The following is a 14,365-nucleotide window of genomic DNA, read 5'->3' as shown; positions in this document are numbered from 1 at the left end:
AACAAGGGGACATGACTTGAGAATTAAGGGACTGAAGTTTAGGGGTAACATGAGGGGGAACTTCTTTACTCAGAGAGTGGTGGCTGTGTGGAATGAGCTTCCAGTGAAGGTGGTGGAGGCAGGTTCGTTTTTATCATTTAAAAATAAATTGGATAGTTATATGGATGGGAAGGGAATGGAGGGTTATGGTCTGAGCGCAGGTATATGGGACTAGGGGAGATTATGTGTGTTTGGCACGGACTAGAAGGGTCGAGATGGCCTGTTTCCGTGCTGTAATTGTTATATGGTTATATGGTTATTCCAACATCCCAAGCTCCACACATCAGCAATGGGCCAGATAGTCTGGACGTCTACCCGTGACTCAATGATAATTTGTGGCCGCGAGGTTCACCAGTCCCATTAAACCCCAGTGAAACTCGTGTGGAATCAGTGAGTAAGTTCACTTGTAGCTTCACTTTTTTAATATTCTCCAATCTGGTGTCGGTTACTGGAGTTTGCTCCTATGTGATGCCCGGCTGTGTATGTGAACTGACCCAAGGCAGTCTTTAACACCTTTTCATTTTTTAGGGGGGTGTACTTAGCTGCCATTTTCTTCTACAAAGAGAACATCCTGGTGACCAGTGAGGACCAGCTCCCCATCGTTGAGATTGACAGCTGCTGCTCGGGCTCTGACATGCAAGAATTCCTCTGGTTCTCCAAGGTACCGCAGTGCTTTCTCACTTGTCTTGAACATAAGGTGGGATGATCCCTCTGTGACATTGTATTAGGGTGTAGGGGCCTTTCACCAGGCTGAGTGTTGATAACTCTTTAGTTTAGTTTAGAGATACAGCGCGGAAACAGGCCCTTCGGCCCCAGTGTGTAATCCCCGCACATTAACGTTACCCTACATTCAAGATTCAAGATTCAGGAGAGTTTATTGTCATGTGTCCCAGATAGGACAATTAAATTCTTGCTTTGCTTCAGCACAACAGAATATAGTTGGCATGAATACAGAACAGATCAGTGTGTCCATGTACCATTGTATAAATATATACACACATGAATAAATAAACAGATAAAGTGCAAATAAACAGATAATGGGCTATGAATGTTCAGAGTTTGGTTTGAGTTGAGTTTAATAGCCTGATGGCTGTGGGGAAGGAGCTATTCCTGAACCTGGACGTTGCAGTCTTCAGGCTCCTGTACCTTCTACCTGAAGGTAGCGGGGAGATGAGTGTGTGGCCAGGATGGTGTGGGTCCTTGACGATGCTGCCAGCCTTTTTGAGGCAGTGACTGCGATAGATCCCCTCGATGGTCGGGAGGTCAAAGCCGAAGATGGACTGGGCAGTGTTTACTACTTTTATTTTAATACACATACACACTAGGGACAGTTTACACTTATACCAAGCCAATTAACCTACAAACCTGTACGTCTTTGGAGTGTGGGAGGAAACCGAAGATCTCGGAGAAAACCCTCGCAGGTCACGGGCAGAACGTGCAAACTCCGTACAGACAGCAGCCGTAATTGTGTTCTGGCGCCGCAAGCGCTGTAAGGCAGCAACTCTACCACTGCCCCACCGTGGCGCCCATTGGGCTGAGAGCACTGCATTAATATACTACCCACACGCCGTTTTCAACTACAAAACAATCCGTCGATTTAAAATGAATAATGAAGTGAATGAATAAATAACTAGATGGTAAATAAATTATTAATTTCAAATTACATTTCATCTGTACACTCATTTATAATCTAGATGTCACTGATTCTGTCAGTTCTAGAAATATATGAATGCAAAGAATAAATGATCATAATTAGAAGGATAGGTGATCTATCAAGACTGCGGGACATGAGACGTTGTAGAATGTGAGGTTACTCTGGATCTGTGTCCTGCAGGCAGTGACACTCCCAGCACTCACTCATTTTAAATCGTGCTTGGTTGGGGCAATCGGTCAAGTACGAGGAGTTACCAGTGGTAGGATTGTTCTGTGTTGTAGCATGGAACTAGGCCGACTGGATCGCAGCCATTCAACAAACACCCAATTGCAGTAAATGCATGTAATTCTCCCCACATTTTGGAAAAATGCTAATATACCAACATTTAAAATGTGCATCTGTAATATGCTGGACACAGCTAATTTGGAAGAAATGAGACTCCTCCTAATAGACTAACAAGACCAATTCTTAATGAGTTGGTCCCCATTTGTTGGATTCATGTGGTGACATAGTATCATGAAAACTAAAAGTTTCAGGTTTGGGTGAAAGAAGATTCAGAATATTAAAAAAATCATCTCCTTGTGGCGAATGAATAATCTCCCTCCTGCTTTCATAGACATAGAACATAGAAATTAGGTGCAGGAGTAGGCCATTCGGCCCTTCGAGCCTGCACCGCCATTCAATATGATCATGGTGATCTTTCCTTCTTCACTTAGTCCTTTTCTTCACTTTTTATTTATCTGTTTTTCACTCTCGTTCACTAGTCTATCCTTCACTTTTCACAACCTCTTTTTCCTCTCTACTTTTTCTCACCTCTCTTTAAAAAAAAAAGGAAGTTGCACAGAGAATGTAATATGTTAACATAATTTTTGTACCAATGTATTGTACTTACTTCTAATAAATAAATTTAAAAAAAAAAAAAAAATTCTCTCCACATTCCCATCAACTTTTCCCCTTCCATCCTCCCTCCCTCCCTCCCTCCCACACACCGGGGACAATTTACAGTGGCCAATTAGCCTATTAGCCCACTCGCTTTGGAATGTGGGAATAAGCCAGAGCACCCGGAGGAAACCCACGAGGTCACATGGAGAACCTGCAAACTCCACACAGACATGGCATGTAACCATTGTAAAATTAGATCACATGGGCGTTGGATGATATTCTGGGATGGATTACAGACACCACAGGAACAGGCACTTCAGCTCACATTCTCAATGGCCATCATGATGCCAAATTAAATGAATGTTCTCTACAACATATAATCCACATATCTTCATTCCCTACATATCCATGTGTCCATCTGAAAGCCTCTGAAACATCATTATCATGTCTGCCTCCACCACTACCCATGGCAGCGCATAGCGGGCATCCACCACTCTCTGTATAATAAAACATGCCACACACATCTCCTTTAAATCCTTCAGTCTGAAGAAGGGTTTCGGCCCGAAACGTTGCCTATTTCCTTTGCTCCATAGATGCTGCTGCACGCACTGAGTTTCTCCAGCACATTTGTCTTCTTTTAAACCCTGTTCCCTCACCTTAATGCAACGCCCTCTAGACCTTGATAAAGGATAAAGGATCTGATTGTCTACGCTATCTATACCTCTCACAATTTTATACCTTTCTGTCAGGTCTCTCCTTAAACTCAGATGTTACAGAGAATCTAAGCTTGTTTAACCTCTCCTTATATCTAATACTGTCAAATCCAGGCAGCATTCTGGTAAACCTCTGCTGCTGCATGCCCTCTACAAAGCCTTCACATGCTTGCCATCGAGGGAGTACAGAGATGGTTCACCAGACTGATTCCTGGGATGGCAGGACTTTCATATGAAGAAAGACTGGATAGACTCGGCTTGTACTCGCTAGAATTTAGAAGATTGAGGGGGGATCTTATAGAAACTTACAAAATTCTTAAGGGGTTGGACAGGCTAGATGCAGGAAGATTGTTCCCGATGTTGAGGAAGTCCAGAACAAGGGGTCACAGTTTAAGGATAAAGGGGAAGTCTTTTAGGACCGAGATGAGAAAATCATTTTTTACACAGAGAGTGGTGAATCTGTGGAATTCTCTGCCACAGAAGGTAGTTGAGGCCAGTTCATTGGCTATATTTAAGAGGGAGTTAGATGTGACCCTTGTGGCTAAAGGGATCAGGGGGTATGGAGTGAAGGCAGGTACGGGATATTGATTTGGATGATCAGCCATGATCATATTGAATGGCGGTGAAGGCTCGAATGGCCGAATGGCCTACTCCTGCACCTGTTTTCTATGTTTCTATCTTTCTACATGCTTCCTGCAATGGGGCAACCGGAACTGCACACAATCATTGGATTGAGGATCAGAAAATGGATGAAAAGTAAAGAATAGGAATAAGTCGTTCATTTTCAAGTTGGGGGTTGTGATGAATGGAGTGCTGTGAGGATTGGTGCTGGGGTTCCAAGCTGCTTGGACAATCTGTATCAATGATTGGGTTGAGGACACCAATAATGCTATATCCACGTGTGCTGATGATAATGAAGTAGGGAGCCAGTTCGTGTTGTGAGGAAGATACAGAGACCTTCAAATGAACTTCAAGCCAGTCAAACTGAATGGGCGAGGACATGGCAGATGGAAGGTGTTGTAGAGGTCAGCTCTACTGGTAAAAATAGAAAGGTGGAGCATTTTTACAAACGGTGAGAGTTTGAAATGTGTTGCTGGGACACCACACCCGATTGTCCTTGTAAATGAATTAATGACTTTTTGACAATTGCTTGTACAATCTCAAAAGATCAGAATGTCAGTTGCTTGCAGCTGCAGCAACAATTAAGAAAGCAAAGAATAAGTTGGCCTTTATTGAAAGAGGATTTGAATACAAGAGCGGAGCTTCTTCCTTCAATTATAAAGGACCCTGGTGAGACGGCATCTGGAGCATTTGCCTTTATTGGCTGAGGCATTGAATATAAAAACAAGGAGGCTTGTTGGAACAGCAGTTAGAAGGCAGCCGGAGCTAGGGTGCAGTTCCTGGTCACTACACTACTGGTGATATGTGATAGCTCTTGACAGGATGCAGAGTAGAATAGTTGTCGTGAAGAGGTCTTGGCCAGACGGGATTATTTCCTTTTAAGCAGAGATGACTATGGGAAGATTAATGTGAGGCAAATAATATGAGTAGGTCTGAAGAAGGGTCTCTACCCGAAACGTCACCCACGAATAAATATCAAGATCCTCCTTTATGTCTACAAAGCCCTTACACTAGCCCGGCGTGAGGGCCTGAACATCGGGCCACCCGGGGCGGTGACTGCGGGTGCTCGGAAGGCCCCGACCACGGATGAACATCTGGGAAGATCGGAGGGGAGGCTGGCTGGACAATGGTGCCTTCCTCACCTTGGTGCCACTGTGTTGTGTTGTGTCGTGGACTTTCTGTGTTTGTGCTTTTTTTTTTAAATTCTATTTTATTTTTTTAATATGTTTTAATATTTATTATTTATTTATTTTTATGATACTGACTGTAAAGGGAAATTCATTTTGTTGTCTCTAATTGAGACAATGACAATAAATTTGAATATAATACAATTAATGGTCTTGCCCCCACCTACATCAAAAGTCTGCTTACCCACCACACCACCTCCATCCAGGTCCCTCAGATCGGCCGACTTGGGACTGCTGAACATCCTAGGCATAAGCTCTGGGGCGACCGCACCTTTGGGGTTGCAGCCCCTAGACTGTGGAACAGCAGCATCCCCTCTTCCCATCAGAACTGCCCCCTCCATCGACTCCTTTAAGTCAAGACTTAAAACTCATCTCTACTCCCAAGCCTTTCTTGACATCCTCTTAGCGAGGGCTATATGTATGTAATGATGTTTGTATTTAATCCATGAACCTCTGTTGTATAACGTTAGTACCTCCACCAATGTAAAGCACTTTGGTCAACGAGAGTTGTTTTCTAAATGTGCTGTATAAATAAAAGTGACTTGACTTGACATTCCTTCCCTCCAGAGATGCTGCCTGTCCCGCTGAATTACTCCAGCATGTTGTGTCTATCTTCTGGTTAAACCAGTGCCTGCACTTCCTTCCCGCACAATATGAGTAGGTGAAACAGAATTGATCTATTTCTCTCAGGAGAGATGTCAGCAACCAGATGTCTGCAACCTGTGGCCAGCAACCAGGAATAATTGGTAGAAGGATCAGATAGAAGTCAAGCAAAAAAGATACATTGCACTCAACTGGTAGTGGTGTCTGGAACTCACTGCCTGAAAGGATGACAGTGGCCAAACTCCCCATCACATTGAAACAGTTCAGATTTTTTTTTTTTTTTTATTTTTATTTTTAAATTTTATTTTTATTAGAAGTACGGTAAATTACAATCCTACACAACACATATATCTTAATACATTTTTTGTACCGCTTCATTTTTTTTGAGCTTTAAGAAAAAGGTAGAAGTAAGGAAAGTAAAGAAAGTGCAAGAGAGTCGTGCAGTGCAAGAGTGTTGGGAAAAGAAAGCCCCTTAGGAAAGAAGTTAGAGAAGGAAGTAAAGTGAGAAAATAGACCCTAGAAAAGAAAGAGAGAGAAAATAGAAACAATCGCTCTATTATAACATTAAACTCCGCAGATTGAAACAGTTGACCACTTGAAGAGTCGTGGCCTGCAGGGGCTACACATAGAAAACTGGGACATGTATTTTCTTCAGCATTAACACAATAAGCACATGGAACAGTGGCCCTTCGACCCATTGTGTTCATGTTGAACATGATACCAAGTAAAACTAATCTCCTCTCCCTCCATGTAATCAATGTCTCTCCATTCCCTGCACATCCATGTTGCCTATCCATTAGCCTCTTATCTGCCCCTATCATAACTGCCTCCACCATCATCCTTTACCAATTATTCCTGGTTGCTGGCCACAGGTTACAGTGTGTTCCAGGTGCTCACCCTTCTCCGTTAAAAAAAACTTGCCCCACACATCTCCTTTCAACTTTGTCACTCTCACCTTAAAGCTATTCCCCCTAGTCTTTGACATTTTCACCCTGGGGGGAGAAAAGGGAGTGACTGTCTACCATATCTATGCAGAAGCTACTCCTTCCATGCTGCAAGTTTCTATGATTCAATAGATGGTTGAGAATGTGAACCATCTGTGGTGAGAGGGCTATGGCCAGTGGTTTGCTCTTCCTGGTGGTGAATTGACGGCAATTGTGCTTTTGTTTCTCTCCTTCCAGCTCTCCTGTATGTGGAAGGACATCCAGTGGCTGCAGCAGGGAATGAATTCCACACTCTCTTCCTCCTCCTCAGTTCTGCAGACCAGGCAGAAGATGTTAGTAGCAGTGTCCCAGCTCCAGGTATGTGGTGGCATCTTCACTCATAGAAACATAGAAACATAAAAAATAGGTGCAAGAGGAGGCCATTCAGCCCTTCGAGCCTGCACCACCATTCAATAGACAATAGACAATAGACAATAGGTGCAGGAGTAGGCCATTCAGCCCTTCGAGCCTGCACCACCATTCAATAGACAATAGACAATAGACAATAGGTGCAGGAGTAGGCCATTCGGCCCTTCGAGCCAGCGCCACCATTCAATAAACAATAGACAATAGACAATAGGTGCAGGAGTAGGCCATTCGGCCCTTCGAGCCAGCACCGTCATTCAATTTAATCATGGCTGATCGTCCCCAATCAGTACCCCATTCCTGCCTTCTCCCCATATCTATTTTTAAGAGCCCTATCTAGCTCTCTCTTGAAAACATCCAGAGAACCGGCCTCCACCACCCTCTGAGGCAGAGAATTCCACAGACTCACCACTCTCTGTGAGAAAAAGTGTTTCCTTGTCTCCGTTCTAAATGGCTTATGCCTTATTCTTAAACTGTGGCCCCTGGTTCTGGACTCCCCCAACATCGGGAACATGTTTCCTGCCTCTAGCGTGTCCAAGCCCTTAACAATTCATTGTGATCATGGCTGATCGCCCCCAATCAATAACCCGTGCCTGCCTTCTCCCCATATCCCTTGATTCCTTCCACTAGCCCCTAGAGCTCTATCTAACTCTCTCTTAAATCCATCCAGTGATTTGGCCTCCACTGCAGGGAATTCCACAAATTCACAACTCTCTGGGTGCAAGAGTATTTTCTCACCTCAGTCTTAAATGACCTCCCCTTTATTCTAAGACTGTGTGGCCCCTGGTTCTGGACTCGAGTTGAAAGCAGCACCTCCCCAGCATCAGGATCTTACCAGAGAAGCAAGGACTTTCATTTTCTGCCCTTTTGGACATCCTGAATAAAAATATCATTCTCTTTTGTTGACTAGGGTTGACTATGAACTCCTGTAATTAATATGAGGTAGGAGTGATTGGGTGTTTGAAAACATGCACAGTAATCAAGTACAAAGGTAGACAAAAATGCTGGAGAAACTCAGCGGGTGAGGCAGCTTCTATGGAGCGAAGGAATAGACGACGTTTCAGGTTGACCCGAAACGTCGCCTATTCCTTCGCCCCATAGATGCTGCCTCACCCGCTGAGTTTCTCCAGCATTTTTTGTCTACCTTCGATTTTTCCAGTTCCTTCTTAAACGGGTAATCAAGTACAGGTCAGTTTTTTGTCAAATGACCACTTCCTTACAACATGGGAGAGGGCCAGTTGGCCCATCTAGTCTCTGCAAGTTTGCAGAATAACCCATTGTTTCCATCAATTTCCCCAGCAACTCACTGTCCCCATGTACTCATCCCACCTACACTTGGGAAATTGACAGTGGCCCAATAATGTACCGATCCGCACATCTTTAAGATGCCGGAGGAAGCTGGAGCATCCACACAAAGTCCATCGGTCAGAAGGAAAATGTGCAAACCGCACACATTTCAGATGGCATCTGAGATAAATGAAGGACAATGGAGAAATGAAACCAGTTCTACCACTCATTAGACTGTGGTTAACATAGAAACATAGAAACATAGAAATTAGGTGCAGGAGTAGGCCATTCGGCCCTTCGAGCCTGCACCGCCATTTAATATGATCATGGCTGATCATCCAACTCAGTATCCCGTACCTGCCTTCTCTTCATACCCTCTGATCCCCTTGGCCACAAGGGCCACATCTAACTCCCTCTTAAATATAGCCAATGAACTGGCCTCAACTACCCTCTGTGGCAGAGAGTTCCAGTCTGTTCTTCAGTAACTTCAGTCTGTTCAGTGTGAAGAAGGATTTCGGCACAAAACGTCGCCTATTCCTTCGCTCCATAGATGCTGCCGCACCCGCTGAGTTTCTCCAGCAATTTTGTATACCTCAGTCCTCAACTACCAACCAGGCTTATGTATTGGCTTGAAACCTCAGCTAACAGAAATCTTTGAATTATGAGCATATAATGTGTTGTACAAGAGATAAACCTTGGGTACATGGGATAGGAGAGGATGTAGCAACATAGCCTGGGTGTGAGCAGAATGTGGTGATTTAAATACCTGGATGTTGCTTGAATGGGAGTAGAGTCTACAGGCCGTGCCTGAGTTACGAATTCCCATTCAAAGAACGAGCTTCCATAACATTATTACATTCAAAAATCCCATGGTCAGCAGAATTAGTTTTCTCTATCCCTCCACTTTTGGTAATTGTCCTATCTTATCGGGTTTTAAAGGGCAAATCAGATCCAATCTGGAAAAAGCCTGTGATCGTGTAACATCCCACAGCAATCGGATATCATTATCTCTTAAAGAACGCAGGCATATTTTATAGTAACATGCCCTTTCATGTGCTTATTGTGGCCAATTAACCTACCAATCTGCAGCACTTTCTGATGTGGGAAAAACGGAGCACACTGGGGAAATCCTTGCGTCACTGGGAGAATATGCAGACTACTCTCGGACAGCAGCCAGATTCGGGAAAATGGACAAACAATATCTTAGGTTGGATCCAGGGCCAGATTAAGACCCATAGAGGCCCTAAGCACTTAAAAGATTTTGGTGCCCCCATATATATGTAATTCAAAATATATACAATAATAAACCATAAAATAAATTTTTATTTTTTTTTTTTTTTTTTTTTGAAAATATTTTTTATTGGAGATAGGTACATAACCTATTACATCATTACTGTCTTACATTTTTAAATTGATAATATTGTCAGTTATTATTACATTGTCTCCAATACTTTTTGCCTTTTTCTTCATTTTTTTTAAAAACTAGATAGAACTAAAGAGAGAGATGAAGTAAAGGAAGAAAAGAAAGGAAAAAAAAAAAAAAAAAAAAAAAAAAAAAAAAAAAAAAAAAAAAAAAAAAAAAAAAAAGGGGGAAAGAGATAGTTAAAGAAGAATGGAAAAATTTATTAAAATAAAAAACATCGTTCGAGATATGTTCGTACATTTCAGAGTATAGCATTTCATCCAATCTTTAGCCCGAGTGCTAGTCAGGTTCCTGTGCTGAACTATTCTGACCCTTTAAGTAATCAATAAAAGGAGACCTTTAATAAAAGGAGACCATAAATTTTTATTTTTCAAAAATGAAACAAAACTAACAGTAAGATGGAAAATAATGTTTCTTTTTGTATACTTCCACTTTATTTATATTTGAAAAGTATTATATTTCCGATCATATAAACCACTTTGAATATTATTTTAGCAAGTTTAAAGTGATTTATTTTGCGCGGTAAACCATTTACCATTTCTGTGGGGCCCCTCTTCCCTTGATGCCCTCAGCACGTGCTTATTTTGCTTAATGGTTAATCTAGCCATGGTTGGATCTGAAGATGAGTCCCAACCCAAAACGTCAGCGTCCAAAGAAGGGTCTTGACCCAAAACTAGTCTGTCCATTTCCCTCCATAGATGCTGCCTGACCCACTGAGTTCCTCTAGCAGATTATATTTGTACCGTTGGAGAGGAGTGGATTTAAGGGGCTGTCCCACTGTACGAAGTAATTCAAGAGTTCTCCCGAGTTTCCCCCGATTCGGACGCGGAGAATTACGGTAACGGCCGCTCGTAGGTACTCGGGGCTCTCGTGGACATTTTTCAACATGTTGAAAAAACTTCACGAACTTACCGCGTTTCCCGAGTACCTGCCGCTAGCGTGACGGGTTGCTAAGAGACGTCCTGAGCTGCTAAGAGACGTACCTGCTACGTACATTCCACAAGTTTGATTTTGTTTTAAACTCGGGAGAGCTGTTGGGTAAACTCGTATAGTGGGACAGCCCCTTTATTGAAAAATCATCGTTATCTAACAATAAATCTTTTTGATGAAGCAACACAGAACATTGACGGGGGAAATGTGGTTAACCTGATGTTTAAGGACTTTAGAAAGCTGTTAAAAAAATGAGAAGGTTAATGTTACCATAGATAGGGTGGTAAAGAAAGCTTTTGGTATGCTAGCCTTTATAAATCAGAGCATTGAGTATAGAAGCTGGGATGTAATGTTAAAAATTGTACAAGGCATTGGTGAGACCAATTCTGGAGTATGGTGTACAATTTTGGTCGCCAAATTATAGGAAGGATGTCAACAAAATAGAGAGAGTACAGAGGAGATTTACTAGAATGTTGCCTGGGTTTCAACAACTAAGTTACAGAGATAGGTTGAATAAGTTAGGTCTTTATTCTCTGGAGCACAGAAGGTTAAGGGGGGACCTGATAGAGGTCTTTAAAATGATGAGAGGGATAGACAGAGTTGATGTGGACAAGCTTTTCCCTTTAAGAATAGGGAAGATTCAAACAAGAGGACATGACTTCAGAATTAAGGGACAGAAGTTTAGGGGTAATATGAGGGGGAACTTCTTTACGCAGAGAGTGGTGGCGGTGTGGAATGAGCTCCCAGTGGAAGTGGTGGAGGCAGGTTCATTGGTATCATTTAAAAATAAATTGGATAGGCATATGGATGAGAAGGGAATGGAGGGTTATGGTACGAGTGCAGGCAGGCGGGACTAAGGGGAAAAAAATTTGTTCGGCATGGACTTGTAGGGCCGAGATGGCCTGTTTCCGTGCTGTAATTGTTATATGGTTATATGGTTATATACATTGATGTTATCTTAATGTGATGATGAAGATTGAATCATATTCAATGTTATCATAAAGATTGAAACCAAGGAAATGAAAGAGGCTGCAGCAACATGTATAAAACATTGGCCGAGAGATATAAAAACAGGGAGCAGAGTTGTTTCTCTGAGTGGAGGGAAGTACAATGAGATTCTCCAGTGATCAGTATCAGGATCAGTGCTGCCCTCAACTGGACACGTGTGTTTAGCGCACAATATCCAAATTTGCAGATGACACAAAATATTGGGAGCCTAGTGAACTGTGAGGAACATGGTGATAGACTTGAAGTTGATATGGACAACCTGATGGAATGGGCAGGTCAGCGGGTGCAGCAGCATCTATGGAGCGAAGGAAATAGGCAACGTTTCGGGCCGAAACCCTTCAGGGTTTCGGCCCGAAACGTTGCCTATTTCCTTCGCTCCATAGATGCTGCTGCACCCGCTGAGTTTCTCCAGCTTTTTTGTGTAACCTTCGATTCTCCAGCATCTGCAGTTCCCTCTTAAACACTGATGGAATGGGCAGTCTGACCTATCTACCTGTGGTCGTCTGCGCTGGTATAATGAGGTCCAATGCAAGTTTGACAAATAACAACGCATCTTCCATTCAAGCAGTCTTCAGATTAACTTTGAATTCTCCAATGTTAGGAACTGGCTGCATCAGAACCGGCCTTTTCTGCCAGTCATCCATCTGTGATTTTGCCCATGTTACTCTAGTCTGACCTGCTATTAGCAACACACACACACACCATATAGTAGCACAGAGCTAGAGTTCCTACCTTACAGAAACCCTGACTACGGGTGCTATCTGTATGGAGTTTGTACGTTCTCCCTGTGAGCGCATGAATTATCTCTAGGTGTTCCAGTTTCCTTCCACATTCCAAAGATTGAAACATACAAGATTGTTAAGGGCTTGGACACGCTAGAGGCAGGAAACATGTTCCCGATGTTGGGGGAGTCCAGAACCAGGGGCCACAGTTTAAGAATAAGCAGTAAGCCATTTAGAACGGAGATGAGGAAACACTTTTTCTCACAGAGAGTGGTGAGTCTGTGGAATTCTCTGCCTCAGAGGGCGGTGGAGGCAGGTTCTCTGGATGCTTTCTAGAGAGAGCTAGAGGGGGCTCTTAAAAATAGCGGAGTCAGGGGATATGGGGAGGTAGGAATGGGGTACTGATTGTGGATGATCAGCCATGATCACATTGAATGGCGGTGCTGGTTCGAAGGGCCAAATGGCCTACTCCTGCACCCATTGTCTATTGTCTATTGTCTATTCCAAAGATGTACAGGTTTCCAGGTTAATTGGTTTCTGTAAATTGTCCATAGTGTGTAGTCACTGGTTGGCATGAACTCGGTGGCTGTTTCCACATTGTATCTCTCAACTAAACTAAACACAAACCAAAAAATATAGTCTGCTTCCAACTGCCCATTAACTCATTTGCTCTCACCCTTTGTTCCACCCATGTCCTGACCCTCCCCTACTTAGCTGCAACTGAAGACTAAACTTATTTTCACTTTCCCAGTTCTAACAAAGGGTTTCGGTCCTGAAACATCAACTCTGAGATTCTGAATCAGATTCAGATTCAATTTTAATTGTCATTGTCAGTGTACAGTACAGAGACAATGAAATGCATTAAAATGAACAGGTTCCACCGAGATTTGAACTCGGATCGCTGGATTCAGAATCCAGAGTGCTAACCATTACACCATGGAACCATACAATCCAATTCAATCTCCTGTACCTGCCTTCTCTCCCTCTTAAATATAGCCAATGAACTGTGGCCTCAACTACCTTCTGTGGCAGAGAATTCGACAGATTCACCACTCTCTGTGGGAATTTTTTTTTCCTCATCTCGGTCCTAAAAGATTTCCCCCTTATCCTTAAACTGTGACCCCTTGTTCTGGACTTCCCCAACATCGGGAACAATCTTCCTGCATCTAGCCTGTCCAACCCCTTAAGAATTTTGTAAGTTTTGTAAGACCCCCCCTCAATCTTCTAAATTCTAGCGAGTACAAGCCGAGTCTATCCAGGCTTTCTTCAAATGAAAGTCCTGCCATCCCAGGAATCAGTCTGGTGAACCTTCTCTGCACTCCCTCTTCTATAAATGCCAGCGATTCGGCTTTGAAATAAACGTATTAACTATTTTTAATCCAAACTTTACAATTTTTCTGTGGTTCTCGTGGTTTTGTAGCACCATCTGGTGTTACTCAGCAGAACTGCAGTTGTCATTGTGAACCCTTGAATTTTGAAATTGGTGTGGAAAGGAACTAATGGTAGACAAAAGTGCTGGAGAAACTCAGTGGGTGCAGCAGCATCTATGGAGCGAAGGAATCTACTGATGCTGGTTTAAACCGAAGATAGACCCAAAGTGCTGGAGTAACTCAGCGGGACAGGCAGCGTCTCTGGAGAGTAGGAATGGGTGACGTTTCGGGTCGAGACCCTTCTTCAGGCTGAATCAGGGGAGAGGACGAAACAAAGATAAGGGAATGTAAGGTGTAAGGAGAAAGGGCTGGAAATGCTCAGCCAGTCAAGCAGCAATAGTTAACTTTTTAGGTCAATGTTTTTTCATCAGTACTAGAAAAATATAGAGATAAAACAAGTTATAGGTTACAAAGAAAGTGGAAAACGAAGAGATAACCATATAACCATATAACAATTACAGCACGGAAACAGGCCATCTCGGCCCTACAAGTCCGTGCCGATCAACTTTTTTTTCCC

At 43.0% G+C, this 14,365-nt stretch overlaps 1 protein-coding gene and 1 non-coding gene across 2 annotated transcripts in view; one reads left to right on the top strand and one right to left on the bottom strand.

Annotated features, from left to right (window-relative positions):
• Positions 1-14,365, top strand: part of LOC129713708 (ankyrin repeat and fibronectin type-III domain-containing protein 1-like) — a 90,839-nt gene that overhangs the window by 55,988 nt on the left and 20,486 nt on the right. Inside the window, exons 11-12 of the mRNA XM_055662959.1 lie at positions 568-700; positions 6,881-7,000. Of these exons, the coding sequence (XP_055518934.1) occupies positions 568-700; positions 6,881-7,000 (253 nt within the window). The remainder of the gene's footprint in view (positions 1-567; positions 701-6,880; positions 7,001-14,365) is intronic.
• trnaq-cug (transfer RNA glutamine (anticodon CUG)) lies at positions 13,291-13,362 on the bottom strand. The gene has a single exon. It is a non-coding gene; the product is annotated as a tRNA-Gln (tRNA).

The sequence above is a fragment of the Leucoraja erinacea genome, chromosome 37 (genome assembly GCF_028641065.1).
Source record: "Leucoraja erinacea ecotype New England chromosome 37, Leri_hhj_1, whole genome shotgun sequence".
NCBI lineage: Eukaryota > Metazoa > Chordata > Chondrichthyes > Rajiformes > Rajidae > Leucoraja > Leucoraja erinaceus.
Note: the sequence above shows the minus strand (reverse complement) of the source record. Positions and strands in the feature narration are given on the sequence as shown.